This window comes from Microcaecilia unicolor, chromosome 13, assembly GCF_901765095.1.
Source record: "Microcaecilia unicolor chromosome 13, aMicUni1.1, whole genome shotgun sequence".
Lineage (NCBI taxonomy): Eukaryota > Metazoa > Chordata > Amphibia > Gymnophiona > Siphonopidae > Microcaecilia > Microcaecilia unicolor.
In genome coordinates this window covers 24,616,379-24,640,193 of record NC_044043.1, presented here as the reverse complement: position 1 = coordinate 24,640,193, position 23,815 = coordinate 24,616,379, and the positions used below count along the sequence as shown (strand labels likewise).

Below are 23,815 nucleotides of genomic sequence, written 5' to 3'. Positions count from 1 at the left end.
CAGCGTGCGCCAAATCAGCATTACTGCCCAGCTACCATGTGGTAATTATGAATTTGGTGTGCACCAAAAACATGTGGTAGAAAATATCTTCTATTTTCTACCACGGGGCGCCTACCCAACAGTAAACAGCATTTGGCGCATGGGTAGCATGTGAAATCTTACCACTAAGTCAATGGGTGGTGGTAAGGTCTCAAGACGAAAATGGACGCATGCTGGTTTTCATTTTGACACACGTCCATTTTCCAACCTATTAAAATAATCCCTCTTTTCCAGATGCGGTACAATAAGGATCCAGCGTGCACCAAAAACATGTGCTCATACTGCCGCAGGCAAGTTTTTGACAAACCTTTGTAAAAGGGCCCCTAAGTGACTGACTTTTCTTAAAAGAGATCAAAATTGATCAAAAGGCCGGGCAACAGTGACGCTCCTAGGTCGGCTGCCACCCGGGGTGGATCGCCGATGCGCACCTCCCTCCCGGGTGCAGCGCAACCCCCCCCCCCCCCCCCCGGGTGCATTCTTGGCTGCTTGTAGCAGCCACGCAGCTCTCAGCTCTGCTGGCTCCCTGCTCCCTCTGCCCCGGAACTAGAAGTAACTTGTTCCAGGGCAGAGGAAGCAGGGAACTAGCGGAGCCGACAGGCGCGCGGTGTGCACCCAGGGTGGACTGCCCCGCCTTGGTACACTGCTGCTGGGCAACCTGAGCCTTGCAGGACTGCACTCCAACTGTCCCTTTCTACACCTGGAACTATCCTTGAGTAATATAAGTATGACACAGAGTTAGTGCCATGAGTCCAAATGAGGGCATCAATGGTAATTTCTCCTCAAAGTTCTTTGTCTGCTGCTTTCAATTTTCCTCCAGCTCTTTTTATATATTTCGTATGGGCATCACACGACAGTGTCTCCAGTTTTGGCACTCTGGCATCCAATCCAGTGTAGCTCTGTTGCCCACTTCCCAGTGGCCACTACCTTAAGCTTGCTCTGGTCGAACTTCCAGTACTGGTCGTGCCTGAAGAAGTAGGTGAAACCATCATGGTGGGCCAGGGCACCATTGATTGCGACAGGGACCCCCTTCCAGTCATGCAAGCTGCGGGGATAATATGATTCCACTTCTAGAAATTCCTCATTTACCACATAGTATTTGGATCCTTTGAAGACCACAAGGTGGGAAAGTGGTGGGTAATACAGAGCACCATCAGGATGCCGTGGAAGACCGCCCTTCCGGCACCTTTGGGGGAAACCAAGCTCCAGTACAGAATCCTTGTACCGCCAGCAATGCCCTCCTGCACAGAAGAAGCAAACACAGGATAAGACTGTTTCACTGGATAAACATAAAAGCACAGCACTAGCTTCAGTGTGTGGAAACAGTGTTGTAAAGATCTAGAAGTGCATTTAAATCCTGTCCACATGGTGGCTTTCAACTTTTGCTGTTTCTTCAGTATCATACCCTACATTTTTTTTTTTTAGTTACATTTGTACCCCATGCTTTCCCACTCATGGCAGGCTCAATGTGGCAGGCAATGGAGGGTTAAGTGACTTGCCCAAAGTCACAAGGAGCTGCCTGTGCCGGGAATCGAACTCAGTTCCTCAGTTCCCCAGGACCAAAGTCCACCACCCAGCAGGTGATTTCCTAATAGGACCCTCTACCCCAGTCTCTCACCAATAAGAGAAGGGCAGCATCTCGATGTAGGTCAAAAACGCTGCCCTTCTCTTGTTGGTGGGAGAGTAGGGGGGGAGAAGGTCATGTTAGGAAATCACCTGCATGTGGGTCAATCTGCCTCCTCCTCCACCATCTTTAATCTGGTCCAAACTTCACAAGGCCACTGATCGTAGTCTGATCGTAGCAGCAGGCTTAGGGCTTCACAAACACAGCCAGAGCATGGGTAAAAAGTGAACAATTCTCTTTTATAGTATAATCAAAGAAAACATCTAGATATCTGTTGCAGGAACAGTTAACTCAGTAGTTTTAAAACGAAAGTCATGGTCTGTTTCCTTTCCAGTTCTAAAAATGTCACAGTGTGCGCAGGGGATCACTTTAACTCAACAGTAACGAACAAGGAAAGGCAGTGCTCCTGCTAAGTCTTACACTCTTCAGATAAGAATCCTTTTCCTATCTTGGGGAAGCTTGTGGTATATTAGACATGCATGCAGTGGCGTAGCCAGAAGTCAATTTTTGGGTGGGCCAACAGGTTGGATGGGTGGGCACTAGACAGTGGTTTGCTGGTAAATGTTTAACAACAGGCTCTCTCCCCGGTCCACCTCTGCGCCCCCCCCCCCTCAAAATTGCAGAGCTGGCTATAGCCGGGGAGAGAGCCTGGGGGGGGGGGGGGGGGGGAGGCAATGCATTACTCTCTCCAGGAAAAAAAAATTTAAATGATCCCAGGTTCCAATCTAATTCATGTTTAATGTGGGATAATATGCCATAAATAAGTAAATAAATAAATAAATATAAACTTTTAATGTTGAGCACCTGATTCTCAAAGTGGACATATTCCAAACACTATAATGAAAATAAAATGATTTTTTTCTACCTTTGTTGTCTGGTGACTTTGTTTTTCTGATCACGCTGCTATCTGTCCTCTTAACTCCGTTTCCAGGCCTTCCTTTCCATTTATTTCTTTACTTTCTGCCTTTCTTCTTCATTTCTTGCCCTACATCTGTAAGTAAAAGCTGGGTCCTCCGCAGACTTGACTGTCCAGTGGATCCAGCTTCTGCCTATTTTCTCCATCCATGAGCTGTTTTTCTCCTCTCTTCTTTTTCCCTCATATATCCTTCCTCTCTCTTCCCTCCCCTCCATCCATGTCCAGAATTTCTTCTTTCTCCCCTCCATCCATGTGCATCTCCTTCCTGTCTTCCCTTCCTTCCCCTCCATCCATGTCCAACAATTCTCTCCCTGCCCTCCCCTCCATCCACCCATGTCCAGCAACCATCCTCTCTCCACTGTCCTTCCTTCCATCCATGTCCAGCAACTCTCTTCTACCCTCCCCTCCATCCAGCTATGTCCAACAACTCTCCTCTCCCCTGCCCTCCCCTCTATCCACCCATGTCCAGCAACTCCCCTGCCCTCCATTCATCTATCCATCCATATCCAGCAATTCTCCTCTCTCCCCTGACCCCCTCCATCCATCCATATCCAGAAATTCTCCTCTCTCCCCTGCCCTCCCCTCCACGTCCAGCAATTTCTCCTCTCTCCCTGGTCCTTGTCCTCCCATCCATGTCCATCGATGCTCCTCTCTCCCCTTTGACCATCTCCCTCTCATTCCCTCTCCAGCACTCCCATTCCCCCCCTCTGTCTCTCCCTTACCCAGTCTCCTAAATTCCTCCCCCATCTTTCACCCACTTCATTAGTCCCCCATTCCCCATACTCTGTACTTACCACCCCTCTCAGTCCCATCTATCTCCTGCTCCTTCCTTCTGCTCACCACCCCTCCCAGTCCCATCCTTCCCTCTGCTCACCAACCCTCCCAGTCCCATCCATCTTCTGCTTCTTCCCTCAGCTCACTACCCCTCCCAGTCCCATCCTTCCCTCTGCTCACCACCCTCTGCTGAATAAAGAAGACAACGTGGATGCAGGCAGCACAGCAGCTCACTGGTTTGCTTGCTGTGCTTTAAGTGAATGGCGACGGCTGCGCAGGGGAGTAGAAACAGAGATTATAAATCAATGGCTTCCTTCTGTAGTCGCAGCGGCGAACTGGCAGGCGGCGGCAATAAAAGCATAAAGCAGCAAAGCTCTTTGATTCCGTCCTTCGCTTTCCGTTTCCTGCCCTCTCAGCGTCCTGCCCGCCCGAAAGGAAATGACATCAAAGGAAGGCGGGACGCTGAGAGGGCAGGAAACGGAAAGCGAAGGACGGAATCGAAGAGCTTCGCTGTTTTATGCTTTTATTGCCGCCGCCAGCCAGTTCGCCGCTGCTGCCAGTCTGGAGAGATCAGCTGGGTGGGCGGGCCTGAGCTGAAATTGGGTGGGCCGGGCCCACCCGTAGCTACGCCCCTGCATGCATGGTAGAAGTTATGCTCTTAACAAAATTGTAAGTTTTATGTTAAACTGTACCTGCTGTACACCGCCTTGGGTGAATCTCTTCATAAAGATGGTTAATAAATCCCAATTTATTTGTAACATTTGTATCCCACATTTTCCCACATATTAGCAGGCTCAATGTGGCTTACAAAATACCGTAATGGTGAACGCCAAGTATGGTAGGTATTAAACAAATACAATTAGAAAAAGGGTCAGGTAAGGTAGGGGTAAATGGGTACAAGGAAATGAGAAATAAAAATGTCCACTGCAATGTATGTATAGATGCATTGTAGAGTTGAGGCATTTAAGTAGAATCAATTGGGTAGGCCTTGCAAAACAGATAGGTCTTTAAAGATCGCCTGAAGTTTTGATGGTCGTGCATCGTTTTCACATTCTTTGGTAATGCATTCCACATTTGTGTACTTAAGAAAAATTGGATGCATAGGTTGATTTGTATCTGAATCCAATGCAGCTTGGATAGTGAAGGATCAGATAAGTATGTGATGAACTGATTCTGTCTCTGGCTGGAAGATTTATTAAATCAATCATATAACCTGGGGCATCACCGTAGATTATCTTGTGGACCAGAGAGCAAATTTTGAAGATAATGCGGTCCTTGATAGGGAGCCAATGTAGTTTCAATCGAAGAGGTTTAGCGCTATCAAATCTTTTTTTTGTTGAATATCAGTCTGGCAGCTGTGTTTTGGGCTGTCTGGAGTTTTTTCATAAGCTGTACTTTACAACCCGCATATATTCCATTGCAATAATCTGTGTAGCTCAATACCATTGATTGTGTCAAGTTACGGAATATTTCCCTCGGAAAGTAAAGTCTTATACGTTTAAGTTTCCACATAGAATAAAACATCTTCTTTATAATGACGTTAGCTTATATTGGAGGGAGGTTCCTTCTTTCCCTTCTGTGGTTTTAACCACCTTTAGTGCACAACAACCTCCCCAGTAGGTCTTTAGGGCCAGCCTTTTAATGTGGCCCGTGAAGGAGTGTTGTTAAGGGGAACAGGCAAATTCCTATACCTCCATCAGAGCCCCATATACGTGCAGGACTCACTGGCACTCTGCACGTTCAGACTGAAGCCAGTGGAGCAGTGGTGCAGATATGGGTGGGCACAGGTCCACCTTGTCTGGCCACAAAAACAGTTCAACTGTGGCAGCCTTGCTCTCCCCTCACCCTTTGTCAGACCTGTGAGTTCTTGTAGCAACTAGAGCGCTGCCGAGCCCGGTACTTGGACCAGGTTCTGCTTGGCAGCCGGACAACCCGGGTTTCACCTGCGCTGACCACTGTTCCCCAGAGGTTGAGCCCCTAGGTGCGGGCGGCCTGCAGGGCTTACGAAATGGAGCAGGAAGCGGGGTTATGAACAGGACAGCCAGACAGGCAGCAGACACGAGAGTAATCCAGGTACAGGCAGAATCAGTAGGCAGGCAGCAGACACAAGAGTAATCCAGGTACAGGCAGAGTCAGTAACGAAGAACAAAGTAGAGGAGAAGCCCACTACTGAGCAAGTAACACCTACCAAAGTAGAAGCCAAAGCAAGGAGTCTAGGGAGAACTCAGCTGATAAAGTGCTGGCGTCTGACATCAGCAGGGAGAAGGGGCACAGCCACAGGACAAGAGCAGGGGAAGGAGGAACCGGAAGACCAATAGGAGGGAAGCCAGGCAGAGAGAGAGCAGAGCCAGGTGACTGGAAGCAAAGCAATCAAGGAGCCTGCAGCCAGAGAAGAACTACACACACATGGCTCAGGGCTGTGCCAGTCAAGTGTGCGTGTCGACGGGACCCTGCGCAGCCCAAGGACGCTGCTTGCGTTGAGGTAGGGGACATGATACCCTCTTCTCACCCTGGAGCCAGCATTTGCCCCTCCCCTCCCCCAAGGCCCAGCAAAACCTCCCTCCCCACTGTACCTCAGCACCTTTGCTGACAGCAGCAGCTATGGACATCCTCTGTTTGTGCTAGCCCCGCAGGTTTCCCTGGGCCATGTCCTGCCCTCACTGATGCCACTTCCAGTTTCCTCTCTGGCAGGACACAGCAGAGGGAAGCAGAGCTGCCAAGTTACCCATTCCAGGAGGGAGATTTTTTTGGCCGGTTCTGGATTTCTGCCAACTTCATCCAGTGCATTATGGAATTTGTAGCACTGATTTCAATAGATAGAATCATGGACTTCAAATACTACACTGCTTTGGGATGTAAGTTTAAAATCAGGACTGACCACAAAGTCTCCCTCCTGGAATGGGTAACTTGGCAGCTCTAGGGAAGCCTGCATGACCAGCACAGGCAGCGGATGTGCATCACTGCTGAAGCAGAGTAGAAAGGGGGGAGTGTTGCCATACCCAGAGGCAGAGGCGAAGGAGAGAGATGCAAGACAAAGGGAGGGAGGAGAGTTTGGGATGTACCACTTATCTGGGCCCCACCAGTTCAGGTATTTCTTTGAGTTGGGGGGGGGGAGGAGGTGACAAGGAGGAGGAGAAATTTTAGGCCAACCCTAAATTGGTCATCTGGCTATTCTACTGGTCCACAGATCTTCTAGTACAGGCGAGTGTTCCAGGCCCTTCGCAAACCCTGAGCTACAGTCTATGGGCCTTTGCTCAGTGTGACTGGCTGGCAGGCAGTCAGGATTCCTGCAGAGCCCTTACCAGCATGAGTACTATTCCTCATACCCCCCTTTTCTCCATTTCTTTTAAAAACAAAATTATAATGAAAAAGAAGACAAATTTGGGGACTCTTAGGGATTGGCCCTTGGGTCCTTCCCTGATGGAGCTGGAAGGAACCCTGTTCCAGAGAATGGGTTTACAGGTTCCAATCCTGAGATGGTCAGTGTGGCCCATGGGACCCTTGCAGGGGGGAAGTTTTTAGGTATAGGATCTTAGATACCATGGTTCCTTCCTCTTCCCCCTTTTCTCTGTCTGGCTCTGGCCAGCACTGCCAAAAAGAAAAAGATAAAAGAAAGAATAGAAGGATCATGAGACATGGCAGACTTACTGAGATGCTCCTGGCCACAGTGGAGATAGTAGTATGGAATGCAGCCGGGTAGCCCATGGCAGCGGCTACTGATTAGCAGGTCTTTGCGGGTGAAGTCTAGCAGCAGTGCGTTCTATTTCCCCTACTAAGCTTTATGGGCAGCTCTGATGGGGGTAGGGGAAGCGAGAGAGATAGCAGGTGCTAGGATTGCATGTCTGCTGTTGGCGTTGGGCCAAGCCCCCTCCCTACCCATCTTCAAATCCTTGCTCAAAGCCCACCTCTTCAATGTTGCTTTCGGCACCTAACCTTTATACCTTTCAGGAAATCTAGACTGCCCCTATTTGACTGACTGTACATTTGTCCTTTAGACTGTAAGCTCCTTTGAGCAGGGTCTGTCCTTCTATGTTAAATTGTACAGCGCTGCGTAACCCTAGTAGCGCTTTAGAAATATCAAGTAGTAGTAGTAAGCTGAGGGTTGAGCAATGTCAGGAGAGGACTTTGTGTTGCCATGTGGGGTATGCAACTCTTCTCAGGCCTCTGTAGCAGTCAGATCGGTGATGAGGTGCACCCCAAATTTGTGCCTAGTTCCCTTCTTCTTTCTTGTGTGGGAACCACAGCTAGTTTCAGCTTGCTGATGAACTTTCTTATTCTAGTAGGCAAGAGAGAGTTCCTGCGAAGGGCGAGATGCTTCTGGCTTTAAAAAACATATGATTTGCATTTGGCTAGGAACTGTTTCTACAAGGCCCATAACAGTGGTCATTTTGGCTGATTTTAAGCTTTGTTCCATGTAAGATCAGTGGCATAGCCAGAAGGCAATTTTTGGGTGGGCCAATGTATAGGATAGGTGGGCTCCAGGGTTGCCAACTTTTTGAGAGAGAAAAACCTGCCACCTTCCAACTTATGAATCTACTGCAAGCCCAGTCATCTAATGGTTCCTTTGACTCTCTCATAGGTTTCTTATTCTTAATGTTTGCCTCTTTGGCAAGTCTCTCCTCAAATCCTATGTTGGCCTGTGTTATTAATGTTTTATATCTAATTTGCCAGTGCTTATTGTGCCTTCCTAGTTTCCTCATTTTGTCCTTATTTCCATGTTTTAAATGATGTCTTTTTGGCTTTAATGGTACTTCAACCATTTTTTAGTTTGTGAAACACGTTTGGTCTGAGCTTCCATGATGGTATTCTTAACCCATTTTCATGCAGACTTTTAATATCTCTCTCTCTCTCTCTCTCTCACCATTTGCGCCTTGGCTAGCCCTCTACCACATCCTGCCCGAAGGAAATTGCTTCAGAGGAGGAAGGACACGGCAGAGGGAAGACCCAGGGGCTGGCCAAAGGCAGCCTGTGATGCCGCTACTGCTGCCTGCAACTGACAGACTTTACAGGACCACAGGGGAGGCAGATAGGTGAAAGAGCACTGCTGGACCCATGGGGAAGGGAAAAAGCTTAACCTGCAGACCAGGTGAGGTCAGAGGCTGGTTATTTTGGTGTCCTTAAGGCCAGAGCCTCACCTGATCCAATAGTTAAGCCAACCCTGATGATATATCCCAAGATGAAATAGTTCTCCTGTGTCATGCTTAGCATAGCAGGTATTTGAGAAACACAAGCTGGAATTTGTTTTTGGTGAAATGAACTAGGGGCAGGGGAATTATTGGTTGGGGGTTGTGAGAAAGAGTTGTTGGGGTATCTGTGAAAAAGGAGCTAGGATAAGGATGGATATGTTTTTGTGGCTTCTGGATATAAAAAGGACTGGACAGAGGGAGAAAAAGTGGTCTGGTAGATGGGGAGTAAGGACACTGAAGGAGAGCAGGGCAGGAGCAAGGGGAGGAATGCCACCTTTTCCTCTGTCTGATCCCTCAACCAAGATGCCAGAGCCACCCTTTCTTTCTCTTCTTTGCCCCTCCTTTACTCGATCCTTCCTCTGCCCATCTTTGACATTTGCTCCTTGTCTATTCACCTGATTTTCTGTCCTTTTCCAGAGTAAGGAAAATACATTTAATTCATGAAGGAGTAAACAAACATGTGGACAAAGGGGAGCTGGTTGATATTGTGTATCTCGATTTTCAAAAGGCGTTTGACAAGGTACCTCATGAAAGGCTACAGAGGAAATTGGAGGGTCATGAGATAGGAGGAAATGTCCTATTGTGGATTAAAAACTGGTTGAAGGATAGGAAACAGAGAGTGGGGTTAAATGGGCAGTATTCACAATGGAGAAGGGTAGTTAGTGGGGTTCCTCAGGGGTCTGTGCTAGGACCGCTGCTTTTTAATATATTTATAAATGATTTAGAGATGGGAGTAACTAGCAAGGTAATTGAATTTGCTGATGACACAAAGTTATTCAAAGTCGTTAACTCGCGACAGGATTGTGAAAAATTACAGAAGGACCTTACGACACTGGGAGACTGGGCGGCTAGATGGCAGATGACGTTTAATGTGAGCAAGTGCAAGGTGATGCATGTGGGAAAAAAAGAACCCGAATTATAGCTACGTCATGCAAGGTTCCACGTTAGGAGTTACGGACCAAGAAAGGGATCTGGGTGTCGTCGTCGATAATACACTGAAACCTTCTGCTCAGTGTGCTGCTGCGGCTCGGAAAGCGAATAGAATGTTGGGTATTATTAGGAAAGGTATGGATGAGGATGTTATAATGCCGTTATATAGCTCCATGGTGCAACCGCACCTTGAGTATTGTGTTCAATTCTGGTCGCCGCATCTCAAGAAAGATATAATGGAATTGGAAAAGGTGCAGCGAAGGGCGACTAAAATGATAGAGGGGATGGGACGACTTCCATATGAAGAAAGACTAAGGAGGCTAGGGCTTTTCAGCTTGGAGAAGAGACAGCTGAGGGGAGACATGATAGAGGTATATAAAATAATGAGTGGAGTGGAACAGGTGGATGTGAAGCGTCTGTTTATGCTTTCCAAAAATACTAGGACTAGGGGGCATGCGATGAAACTACAGTGTAGTAAATTTAAAACAAATCGGAGAAAATGTTTCTTCACCCAACGCATAATTAAACTCTGGAATTCATTGCAAGAGAACGTGGTGAAGGCGGTTAGCTTAGCAGAGTTTAAAAGGGGTTAGACGGTTTCCTAAAGGACAAGTCCATAAACCAGTACTAAATGGACTTGGGATAAATCCACAATTCCAGGAATAACATGTATACAATGTTTGTACGTTTGGGAAGCTGGCAAGCTTCCCAAACGTACAAACATGTTATTCCCGGAATTGTGAATTTTTCCCATGTCCATTTAGTACTGGTTTATGGACTTGTCCTTTAGGAAACCGTCTAACCCCTTTTTAAACTCTGCCAAGTTAACCGCCTTCAAAATGTTCAAAAATACCATCCTGGAGGCCCAGGCCAAACATGTCCCTTAGGAAGCCATTCAAACCTTTTTAAAACTCCGCTAAGCTGTTTTTACCACATTCTCTGGCAACAAATTCCAGAGTTTAATTACATGCTGAGTGAAGAAATATTTTCTCCAATTTGTTTAAAACTTACTACTTTGTATATTCATTGTGCGCCCTCTAATTCTAGTATTTTTAGAAAGAGTAAACAAGCAATTCACGTCTATTTTATCAAATCTCCCCTCAGCCATCTTTTCTCTAAGCTGATGAGCCCTAGCCACTTTAGCTCTTCCTCATAGGGAAGTCATCCCATCATGTTTGTCGCCCTGTTTGTACCTTTTCTAATTGCACTATATCTTTTTCGAGATGCGGTGACCAGAATTGCACACAATATTTGAGGTGTGGTCGCACAATGGAGCGATACAAAGGCATTATAATGTCCTCATTTTGGTTTTCCATTCCTTTCCTAATAAAACCTAACATTCTATTTGCTTTCTTAGCCGCGTGGAATGGCCTCCCAGTGGATGTGATGGAGACAAAGACAGTATCTGACTTCAAGAAAGTTTGGACATAACTTAATACATTTCTTGATTAGCTTTCGAAGGTTGCCCTTCTTCGTCAGATCGGAAATAAGCAAATGTGCTGACAGTGTATATAAGTGAAACTTTCACTTATATACACTGTCAGCTAGCACATTTGCTTATTTGCAATCTGACGAAGAAGGGCAACCTTCAAAAGCTAATCAAGAAATGTATTAAGTTATGTCCAATAAAAAAGGTATCATCTTATTTTCTTTTCCATGTTTTATTTTGTTTGATTTCTATTGATAATCTTAAGAGAGTGAACTAACACGGCTACCACACTCCTCTACTTAAGAAAGTTTGGGAAAGAACATAGGATCTATAGGCCATATAGTCTTTGCCATAATTTTCTGTTTTGATGATTCTTTGTTAGTTTATGATCTGGTGGTCGGTCTCTGCTTCTTTAGTAATGGCTGGACTCCTAATACCCTGACAAGGGTCAAGGCTCTTTTCTGCTCAAACTTGGCCTCCACCACTTTGTGTCTTCCTCCAATCTTTACCTTTAAAGAAGTAGAACCTGCCATTTTCCTGGGACACGGCAGCAGCCTCGATCGTGGTTGGCAGACCAGGCCACCTCTTCCGAAGCAGCTGAGGTTTCGAGACCTTGCCTTTTGGGGACACAACCCAGACATGATGTCCTTTGACGATGTAAAGATCCTGATTCAAATCTGCATGTGAAACAAAAAGAAATGAGATTAAAAAAACAATAAAGTTCACATCAAACAGGATTTCCCATCCATTATGTAGTATGCCCTGTTAATCCTGAGCAGAGATGGTATTTCCATGATCAGAGTCAGAGTCACTAGTGCAGCAGTTTCTGACACCTTCAACAACTCTAATTTGCAAATCTATTGAAGAAGTTTGACTGGAGAGGATGCCTTAAAACCTCACTTATCAGTAACACTGGAGGAATGGAACAAAAATCTGAGCTTCTAAAAAAAATTCCACTATAAATTTAAATACAGTGCCAGCTGGTTATAATTCCTGGAAGGGCAAGGCAATGTGTTTACCGTAAGTCAGTGGTGCCAGTGCTGTAAAGCCTCGAGTCTTGCGGTGGATTCAGTTTAGCTGTGTATGCAAGTGCAGTGGCGTTCCTAGGCTGCCTGACACCCGGAGCGGATCGCCGATGCGGCCCCCCCCCCCCGAGTGCAGTGCGGCCCCCCACAGGCAAAATTACACCCTCCCCCCCGGGTGCAGTAACCTGTTCCGCGCAGAGGGAACGAGCAGACTCGGCCAACAGGCGCATAGCATCCCCCAACGGCGTGCACCCGGGGCGGACCGCCCCCACCGCCTCCCCTTGGTACACCACTGTGCAAGTGATTTTAATTATTCATTCTCACTACAGAAGGTGCTGTGCTGCCTTGGAGGAGGGAGGCCTTCTAAAAGGACAGCATCACCCTGGTGATGTAGGAAGTACTTCTGCAGCCAGGACCTGCACACCAGGGGATGCAACATCCTCTTCCACTGAGGATATGTCTCCGAGAAATTCCACCCAGGAAGGAAGGGTTAGAACAGCTACTGAAGTTAGTGATTCAATAATTAGGCATGTAAATTGTTGGGTGGCTGGTAGATGTGAGGATCATCTGGTCACTTGCCTGCCTGGTGCAAAAGTGGTGGACCTCACGTGTCACCTAGATAGGATTTTAGATGGTGCTGGGGAGGAGCCGGCTGTCTTGGTACATGTGGTTACCAATGACATAGGAAATGTGGGAGCAGAAGCGTAGCTAGGTGGGGTGCAGGGGGAGCGGTCACTCCCCTAAACAACTGTTAAGAAAAAAATGGCGCCTATGCGCCGCAACTAAATAAATATTTTTTCTCTGCTCCCTCCCGAGTCTTTAATCTTTTCCTATCTCTTCTGCCCGCGCTCTCCCATCCGCGAGGTTACTTTTACTTTCCGAAGCGTTCTCCCTCCAGCACCAGCGATTCACAGTCAGCCTTCTGCCAGCGTCGGGGCCTCTCCTCAGGCGCGTCCTACCTCTGCGGAAAACAGGAAGTTGCTTAGAGTAGGCGGGATGCGCCTGAGGAGAGGCCCCGGTGCTGACTGTGAAGCGATTCGCCGGTGCAGGAGGGAGAAGGCTTCAGGGAAGTAAAAAGTGACCATGCAGATGGGAGAGATGGGCAGAAGAGAGGGTGAAGCCAATTTGGGTAATCTATTCCCCCCCCCCCCCCACGCAGCCGTTGTTGCCGTTCGGTTCAAAAGAAGCAAACATGATCTGCTGCATACACATTTTCGTTCTTTATTGTAATCTGCTTTGGGAAGCCTGATGTTAGTTATAAAGATGATAGAATATACTGAAATTAAATGGAAGTAGAATTGAACTCTCCTTTCATTGGGGCACATGGAATCACATCTTCATCTGTTTTGTAGACGTTTACCTTTTAGATACACAAATGGATTATTCTGTTTTGAACATGTTTCAGGGGCAGGTGGTTTTATAAGTCAAAATAAAATTAAATATTTTGTTCCATGCAGATCTCTTTTGTTTAAACATAAATGGGTAATAAGCCCCTAATGCAGTCCATTTGTTTTCTTGTATTTCGTTCTTATGATGACTTATACTGTGCCAAAACTGAAAACTCTTATCTCTATCTGGTCGATAATAAAAGGAACACTAACCACCCTAAAAAAGTTGTTTTGTGGCAGTACATGAGGAATTATGATATTGGATAAATAAGTATATGTTTGTGTCCCTAGTTATGCATCCTACGTTTATATAATCCTTTCAAGAAATCCAGTTAATTGTTTAACATTAGTGGAACATAGCCACAGAGGCATGGTATGGTTGCATTTTTAATATGCTAATACTAGGGCCCAGCTAAGGAACAAGTTATTTTGAGCTAGTCTTCACTGGACCAAACTTGCTTTCCTTGTGCCATCATTATCCAGCAGGATAGGCAGTGTTGTGGAGGATAAAGGATTTTTTTTTTTTTTACATTTATATCACACATTATCCCAAGCAAAGTCGGATTCAGTGTGGCTTACATATAACACATGCTAGAGTGTCCCTATAACCAACCCCTCCAAATAACACACTGATTACGATTTATAACAAATTATTACTCTTCCTATGAAAAGTTATTCTGTTATTATACTTCTGTGTACATCCGTATACTGCAGAAATCGACATGTTTGAAAATATAAGTGAGATTAAATATAAATTCTACCAATAATAAAGAGTGACAACGTGGATGCAGCAACTCATAGGTTTGCTTGCTTTCTTTTGAGAATGTGGCGATGACAGCTGCGCGGGGAAGGGGAAACTGAGACTGACCTAATTGGTTTTAACATTTTGATGTCACCACGTCTCCTGTCTATTAAAACCTCCTTGGAGCTGCCAGAGGATGGACCGTGGGAGCAGGCCAGGGAGATATGTGGCCCAGGGAGATATGTGGCCCTAAGGAGGATGGGGAGCGCTGAAAGAGACGGGGAAGGTTAGCATGGGGAGAGAGAAGGATATAGTAAATGCTGGACAAGGAGCGAGAAAGACACAGAGTCAATACTGGACAGGGAGAGGGTAGGGACATTGGAACACAAAGAGGCAATGCAAGAAAAAGAAGAAATGGGGACATAGGGCACTATGGAAAAGGGGGAGAGATAGGGGCTCTACTGAAATGGAGGGGGATAGGGACACAGAGGGACACAGAGGGGCACTACTGGAAAGGGGGGGGAGGAGATAGGGATACAAAGAGGGCACTACTGGAAAGGGAGGAGAAGATAGGGACACAGAGGGGCACTAATGGAAAGGGGAGGAGATAGGGACACTACTGAAAAGGGGAGGAGGAGATAGGGACACAGAGGGGCATCACTGGAAGGGGGATATGGGGACAATGGTGAAAAAGGGGTGAGGTGGGAACAAAGAGGTAATGCTAGAAAAGGGGGAAGATGGTATCAGGGGTAATGCTGGGAAGATGGGGACACAGGACAATGTTAGAAAAAGGGAGATGTGGGGACACCAGGATAGCAGATGCTAGAAAGGGGGAGATGAGGAGACCGGGTAGGCTTGTGCTGAAAAGGGGGGAGACGGGGACACAGAAGGGGCAGATGCTGAACTTGGGGGAGGATAGGGACAAGGGACACAGAAGGGAGATGCTGGACAGGACAAATAGTGGTGCAGAGGGAAAAAGGATGGTGCACTTAGAGACAGATGTAGAGAAGGAAAGGAAGAAAAGAAAAGAGTCAAGAGAAGAAATGGAAAGGCCAACCTGGAAAAGAATTTGTAAGGCTGACTCATGGAACATGGAAATAAAGACTGGGACCAGCCAAATTCCCAGACAAGAAAGGTAGAAAAAATTTATTTTTATTTAATACTTTGTAAGGACTGAGATGGACCTGCTTTGTAAAATGTAATTTTTTCTATTTGTATTTTGCAAAGTACAGGAGAAAATGCATTTCTGTCTCTTTTTTACCAGTATTGCACTATTTAGAGTCTGGCTTCCTTGGGCAGGGAGGGGTCTCTATTTCAATTTTTGTTGTTTTTTTTTTTTTGTGGCTCCCTATTCTGCATTAGATTGGTAGCATGGAATGTTGTCACAATTTGGGTTTCTGCCAGGTGCTTGTGACCTTGGTTGGCCACATTGGAAACAGGATACTGAGCTAGATGGACCATTGGTCTGACCCAGTATGGCTACTCTTATGTTATATAGATGAAGGTCTGTCCATGTTCTGCATGTGTGACTGAGGCGAAGGATTCTGCTAGCATGTAGAATTTGTGTAGGAATGTGTAACAGTGCAACTTGTTCTAGTTTCCCAATAGCAGGTATATTGGTGCTCCAGAGCCCAGTGTACTATATATAGCACTGTCGTCTGATAGGTGGGTTAGGGCTGTTATGGTGTGGAAAGTTTTGTGTTCTAGGGCAGTTCTGGAGTACCCCCTTGTCAGTCAGGTTTTCAGAATATCCATAATAAATATTCACGACATCGATTTGCATATACTGCCTCCATTACATGTAAATCTTTTTCATGCAGATTCATTGTGGATAGCCTGAAAACCTGGATGGCAAGGGAGTACTCCAGGACCACCTAGGGAAACACTTCTCTAGGTCCCACTGTAATATTTCTAGCACTGTCTTTTCATAGGTGGGTTAGGGCTGTTATGGTGTGGTAAGTTTTCAGTATAGGTTTTGGGTGTCTTTTTGCAGGGGTTTGTGTTATTTCACAAAGTGTCTAGCCCTATTTGAAAGTAGGCTCTGGGGCAACTAATGAGCAAGATGTAAATAGGAACAACAAACATAGTTTGAAATGTCTATATGCAAATGCCAGAAGCCTAAGAAATAAGATGGGAGAGTTAGAATATATTGTACTAAATGAAAAATTAGATATAATAGGCATCTCTGAGACCTGGTGGAAGGAGGATAACCAGTGGGACACTGTCATACCAGGGTACAAATTATATCGTAGTGACAGGGTGGATCAAATTGGTGGAGGGGTAGCTTTGTATGTTAAGGAGGGCCTTGAATCAAATAGATTGAAAATTCTGCAGGAAACAAAACACATCTTGGAATCCCTAAGGATTGAAATCCCATGTGTAAAGGGGAAAAGGACAGTGATAGGAGTGTACTACCGTCCGCCTGGCTAGGATGAACAGATGGTTGTAGAAATGTTATCACAAATTAGGGAGGCTAACAAACTGGGCAACACAATAATAATGGGTGATTTCAATTACCCCGATATTGACTGGGTAAATGTATCAGGGCATGCTAGGGAGATAAAATTCCTTGACAAAATCAAAGAAACAGCATGAGGAATGGCAAGTGAAATGCAAAGCGCTGATAAGGAAGGCAAAGAGAGACTTTGAAAAAAAGATTGCATTGAAGGTAAAAACACGTCGTAACATTTTTAAAGGTATATTAGAAGCAAGAAGCCAGCAAAAGAATTAGTTGGACCACTAGATGACCGAGGGGTAAAAGGGGCAATCAGGGAAGACAAAGCCATAGTGGAGAGATTAAATGAATTCTTTGTTTTGGTCTTCACCGAGGAAGATTTGGGAGAGATACTGGAGCCATAAATGGTATTCAAAGCTGACGAGTCAGAGAAACTGAATGAAATCTCTATAAACCTGGAAGATGTAATGGCGCAATTTGACAAATTAAAGAGTAGCAAATCTCCTGGACCGGATGGTATTCATCCAAGTACTGATAGAATTGAAAAATGAACTTGCGGAACCATTGTTAGTAATATGCAATTTATCTTTAAAATCAAGCATGGTTCCGGAAGATTAGAGGGTGGCCAATGTAGTGCCGATTTTTAAAAAAGGTTCCAGAGGTGATCTGGGAAATTATAGACCGGTGAACCTGACATCAGTGCCGGGCAAAATGGTAGAGACTATTATAAAGAACAAAATTACAGAGCATATTCAAAAGCATAGATTACTGAGACAAAGCCAACATGGATTTAGTGAAGGGAAATCTTGCCTCACTACATTTCTTTGAAGGGGTAAACTAACATGTGGACAAAGGTGAGCCGGTCAATACTATGTATCTAGATTTTCAAAAGGAGTTTGACAAAGTACCTCATGAAAGACTCCAGAGGAAACTGGAAAGTCATGGGATAGGAGGAAGTGTCCTATTGTGGATTAAAAACTGGTTAAAAGATACAAATCAGAGAGTAGGGTTAAATGGTCAGTATTCTCAATGGAGAAGGGTAGTTAATGGGGTTCCCCAGGGGTCTGTACTGGGATTGCTGCTTTTTAACATATTTATAAATGATCTAGAGATGGGAGTAACTAGTTAGGTAATTAAATTTGCCGATGACACAAAGTTATTCAAAGTTGTTAAATCGCAAGAGGACTGTGAATAATTACAAGAGGACCTTACGAGACTGGAAGATGATGTTTGATGTAAGCAAGTGCAAAGTGATGCATGTGGGAAAGAGGAACCCGAATTATAGTTATGTAATGCAAGGTTGCACATTAGGAGGCATCGACCGGGAAAGGAATCTAGGCGTCATCGTTGATGATACATTGAAACCCTCTAATCAGTGTGTGGCGGTGGCAGCTAAGAAAGCAAATAGAATGTTAGGTATTATTAGGAAAGGAATGAAAAATAAAAATGAGGACGTTTTAATGCCTTTGTATAGCTCCATGGTGCGACCGCACCTCGAATATTGTGTTCAATTTTGGACACCGCATCTCATAAAAGATATAGTGGAATTAGAAAAGGTACAAAGAAGGGCAACAAAAATGATAAAGGGGATGGGACGACTTCCCTATGAGGAAAGGCTAAAGTGGTTAGTGCTCTTCAATTTGGAGAAAAGGCTGAGGGGAGATATGACAGAGGTCTATAAAATAATGAGTAGAGTTGAACGGGTAGATGTGAAGCGTCTGTTTACGCTTTCCAAAAATACTAGGACTAGGGGGTATGTGATGAAGCTACAAAGTAGTAAATTTAAAACGAATTGGAGAAAATAGTTCTTCACTCGTGTAATTAATCATTTCAGTTTCCACATTGAATAGAACATTTTCTTTATTACAGAGTTTACTTGGTTCTCGAGGGTAAGGTTGCGGTCAATTGTGACGCCAAGTATTTTTAGGCTGTCTGAGGTAGATAGGTAGGGAGGGAGGGTGTGTCCTGGAGTGTTTATGGTTGTGGGTTTGTACTGGTTATGTTGAGATGAGAGGATGAGGCAGTGTGTTCTTTCAGTGTTCAGTTTGAATGAATTTGCCCAAGAGTCCAGCATTTCTCCGTCTGACAGCTAGGGTCTCCCCCACTTTCTCCCCAGCAGCTTCTCTCTCCCTCCTGCCCATTTCCCTCTTTCTCTCCCCATCTTTCCACTCATCTCTCTCTCTCTCTCTCTGTACCCTTCTTCCAGCCAGCATCTTTCCTCTTTCTGCCCCCTCCTTCTAGCATTATTCCTCTTTCCCTCCTTTCATCCAGCATTTCTCCTCTTTACCTCTCCCATCTGACCAGCCAGGGTCTCCCCCTTATCCCCTGCTCTTTCCCATGTCCCCTCTTTCTCTCCTCATCTCTCTCCTGCTCTTTTCCATGTCCCCTGGCTCTTTCTCTCCCCATCTCTCTCTGGCTCTCTCTCTCTCTCTATACCCTCCAGCGTCCTCACTCTTTCTTTCTCTCCTCTATGGACACCTCCCTATGGACACCCTTTCCCCCTTCCCCTACCCTTTCCATCCATGTTTCCTCTCTCCCTCCAGCTCGACACAATAACAAAAACAAGCGCAGGGCCGCAGCAGCCTTCAGGCATGTGCTGTTGGCTCTGCTGGTCCTCTGCCCCCGGAACGGGAAATTGACATCAGCAAGGGCAGCGGAGCCAACAGCGCTTGTTTTTGTAGAGAGAAGCGGTGGCAGTGGCTCTGGCTCAGTGTGGTGCTTGTTCTTGTTCCTGCCAGTGCTCAACAGAAGCGGCGGAATTCAGTGGGAGACTTTCCCGCTTTGGCAGGATTGCAGGAGATGACCCGCCAAGCGGGAGACTTGGCAAGTATGCAGATTTCAACCCCTGCTCTAAAGGTATACAGTTTAGGTGAACCCACCTGAGCAAACGAAAGTTCCTGTGCAGCTTACCTACAGCAATGGCATCAAATGAGGACTGGCAGTAGAAAGATCCCAACGGCATGGTCTTTGTCCCACTGTGGATGCTGGAGCTCCACTCCTGGAAACGCAGGATCTGATTTCCTGGAAGTTGTATAGCCTGGCCACCAGGGAGTGCTCCTGTAATGCAATTCCAGCAATAGGACTCAGCCATATATCTGATAACGGGTGAATGAACAGTTTGCATTCCCTGGACATCAGGCATGATGTCTGTCTCTTCTCTAAACAATGGAAAATAATCTCTCCAACCAGTCTTCATTTATATATTTATTTATTGATAAAATGGGGGAAATTCTAAACCAGTAACAATAAAAACATAAGATTTAAATCCCTCTCTTCATTCCAAGCCAATCCTCCTCTTACGTTCGTAATCCCTGGTAGTCTAGAGGGGCGAGGAGGGAGCAGTCCCTCTTGGCTCTCACCAGGAGCCAAATTGCACTCATGACTCCTAATAGCAGATTCATTGTTAGGGGTCAGACTCCCACATAGCTTGGTGGAGGGGGATGGAAGTGGGGATGGAAGTGGGAATAGCCACTGCAGTTGATTCATGTTGTGCCAGAAGGTTAGGACAGCTTTTGGGACTAGACTAGAGCAGCTTTTGTTTAACAAGATGTGGCATTAAGTACCGTACAGCCAAGCTATCAGCAGTCATGACAACTAGTAAACGTCACAGAGAGCAACTCCTCCGCTCCACCTATCACGCCCAAATACCTCTCTTACTCACTTGAAACAACTAGTTGGTAGCTGTTAGAATGTGTCCATGCTAATATCTACTGTGCAGTAAAACCTATACTGGCTTAGTAAAACGGGCCTCTGGTTTCAGGTTTTTTTTTTGGTTCAATCATTTTTATTAATTTTGAAATAACAAAAAGATAGAAAATTAAGTACCAAATTATTACGTATATTGATTCAAGTTGCTTTAAAACTGATATGTCAAAATTGGAAGGGCTTTACGAAGTTATCTTATGATACGTGGTGGAATACAGTATGTCTTTACGCTAAATATGAAAAAGCTGCTGCAGAAAAATGCGGCTCCCTTTCAGCATTTAATAAAACCTGGTCTCCTATACTCAATTATAACCTATGCAAATATAAATGGGTACTAATTACATATAAATGTATAATTTCTTATCTCCACCTCTAACATTTAATAATATGCTTATTGCTATAGATATACAATACCTGTAATGAAACAGAATCAGGGATCCTAGAGTTGATATAAACACTGTCTATAATTCTTCTACAAGTCAGTGTACATAATCAAACTTGTTAAAACTGGTTACAGGTTTAATTTTGATATACCACACCAAGGTAAACAAGCCATCATAGTGGTTTACAATATAATCACAATAATAGTTATAGGAAAAGAACTACAAATCATATAGGACAGAAAAAGAAGGAAATAGAAGGCAAGGGAAAAGAGGTGTAGGAGCAAGGCAAGGAGAGGGAAGGGAGCAGGCCTAAACTGTGAAGACAATCTCCTTAGGAAAGAAGGTTGGTAACTGTGGAATGTGGTAAAGGAATGGTTAATTTGAGCGTAAAGAAATTAAACGAAAAATAACTCATTTGATTGTAGAGAATGTTGAGACTGACTTTCTCTTATCAGCCCCTTCCCTAACCCCATAAAGACCTCAAGCTATTGCTTTTGGGGGTTTGAAATACCCCAGGTGCCAGATACATTTCTAAAGATTAAGCCTACCTAATTAACGATGTTTCCTTTTGTCTCCTAAGTTCCAAGTGACTTCTTTATAGTTATGAAAGTATCATATTTCACAGCGTTGAAACAGACCTCTGTCTTTGTATTTTATTCCTATGTATTCTTGCAGACCTATTGAATCCTGTGTTTAAGGTTGATTATTAGTAGACCTTCTGATGCACTCTAGATTGCCTGCTCTGGAAGGCAGGAAGTTCATGAAGGACAAGTGACTCTAATTTGCCAGTGGTCCTTCTTTTGAACTTTCTTCATTGCTAGCAGTACCTTTTGTTCTGAAATAAAGGAACTTTAACAATCATCCTGCTGTAAAGTGTTTAATTCAGTCAGAATCAACACAACCCATAGATTTGTTGAAAAACGTAAGTCTTTAACTCTGTCTTAAAATCTGAATGAGAAAGTTGTAATTCTAATGCGCTAGGCTGAGTATTTCATAATGTGGGACCCAGTACAGGGAACATGGTTTTCTGAAATGAGACTAATGGGAGCTGCTGGAAAGTTGGTATTGTTAGAGAGTCTGATAGGAACGGACGGGAGAGGGATCTTGGGGTGATAGTATCTGAGGATCTGAAGGCAACGAAACAGTGTTGACAAAGCGGTGGCCGTAGCTAGAAGGTTGTTAGGCTGTATAGAGAGAGGTGTTACCAGCAGAAGAAAGGGGGTGTTGATGCCCCTGTGTAAGTCGTTGGTGAGGCCCCACCTGGAGTATTGTGTCCAGTTTTGGAGGCCGTACCTTGCTAAGGATGTAAAAAGAACTGAAGCGGTGCAAAGAAAAGCTACGAGAATGGTAAGGGATTTGCGTTACAAGACATATGAGGAGAGGCTTGATGACCTGAACATGTATACCCTGGAGGAAAGGAGAAACAGGGGTGATATGATACAGACGTTCAAATATTTGAAAAGTATTAATCCGCAAATGAACCTTTTCCAGAGGTGCGAAGGCAGTAGAACGAGAGGACATGAAATGAGATTGAAGGGGGGCAGACAACAAAAATGTCAGGAAGTATTTTTTCACGGAGAGAGTAGTGGATGTTTAGAATGCCCTCCCGCGGGAGGTGGTGGAAATGAAAACAGTAACAGAATTCAAGCACGCATGGGATAAACATAAAGGAATCCTGTTCAGAAGGAATAGATCCTAAGGAGCTTAGCCGAGATTGGGTGGCACAGCCGGTGGCGGGAGGCGGGGACAGTGCTGGGCAGACTTATACGGTCAGTGCCAGAGCCGGTGGTGAAAGGCGGGGCTGGTGGTTGGGAGGCGGGGATAGTGCTGGGCAGACTTACACGGTCTGGGCCCTGAAAAGGACAGGTACAAATCAAGGTAAGGTATACACAAAAAGTAGCACATATGAGTTTATCTTGTTGGGCAGACTGGATGGACCATGCAGGTCTTTTTCTGCCGTCATCTACTATGTTACTATGTTAGCAATCGTTGTTTGGAGGAGTGAAGTGTCCGGGACGGGAGTACAGTATTAAATATTATGCAAGAATAGGAGGTTGGCCAGAGCAAAGGGCTTTATGGACAAGGGCTAAAAGTTTATATGGGTATGAATAAGGAGCCAGTGTTGGGATATTAACACACACAGCAACCATTAAGAAAGCCATACAGATCACAAGCAGGCACTTAGCCAGACCTCAGGTTTAGGGGAAGCCTGAGCCCAAAGTGAGGAGGCACAAAATTTTGCACCAGGGGTCTCTACGCTCTGCCAGCAGCTCTCCTCAGGGCTGCCAAGACATTTCCCCACTCGTGCTACCGCCCCCTCCTGCCCACCCCATTACCTTCCTGTCTCTGCCTCCGGGGGGGGGGGGGGGGGGGCTGGGCCCAGCACCAGCAAGCCGCTTCCTGCTACCCTGCTCCCACAGTCTGTCCTCTCTTGCTCCTGTCCATGCCAAGAGTCGGGACCTGGATGATTGCCCAGGGAATTTCACCCTCCCTGCCCCCCACCCTCGGCGGCCCTGGCCCTCCTCCATCGGAAACCTGGCAGTTGGCAGCATGCTCAGTATTGACATAACTGAGCATACAACAGAGAGGCCTGCCCCCCCTCCCCCGAGCTTGCTCACTTTATGCACATGCTTGAGGGTGGGCCTCCCTCATGCATGCTCAGCTACACAAAAAACCCTGCATGAGTGGGGAGGGGGGGTATGGTAGTGGCCCAGGAAAAGTGCTGCTAACTACCAGGCTTCCGATGGAGGAGGGCCAGGGCCGCTGAGGCCTTCTGCTGGTGGGACCTGGGGACCCCCACAAGCCAAAACAACAATTGGAGGAGGGAAGAAAGGCCCAGGCTCCCAAGGTCCTCTCCCCCTCCCCGCCCCATTGGCTATGCCACTGAGTGGTGTAGAACGAGTAGAAGTAAATCAATTTTTTACTTGTTCCAAAAGCACAAAGACTAGGGGATACTAGAGGAAGTTACATGGAAATACTTTTAAAACAAATAGGAGGAAATATTTTTTCACTCAACGAATAGTTAAGCTCTGGAAATCTTTGCCGGAGGATGTGGTAACAGCGGTTAGCGTATCTGGGTTTAAAAAAAGGTTTGGACAAATTCCTGGAGGAAAAGTCCATAGTCTGCTATTGAGATAGACATGGGAAGCAACTGCTTGCCCTGGGATTTGTAGTATGGATTGTTGCCATGATTTGGGTTTCTGCCAGGTACTTGTGACCTGA

The 23,815-nt window shown here is 45.6% G+C and overlaps 1 protein-coding gene across 1 annotated transcript in view; it reads right to left on the bottom strand.

Annotated features, from left to right (window-relative positions):
- Positions 1-684: 684 nt before the first annotated feature.
- Positions 685-23,815, bottom strand: part of MMP28 (matrix metallopeptidase 28) — a 94,479-nt gene continuing 71,348 nt past the window's right edge. Inside the window, exons 6-8 of the mRNA XM_030186051.1 lie at positions 19,416-19,562; positions 11,405-11,572; positions 685-1,277 (exon numbers count right to left, since the gene is read on the bottom strand). Coding sequence (XP_030041911.1) covers positions 883-1,277; positions 11,405-11,572; positions 19,416-19,562 — 710 coding nt within the window. The 3' untranslated portion in view covers positions 685-882. The remainder of the gene's footprint in view (positions 1,278-11,404; positions 11,573-19,415; positions 19,563-23,815) is intronic.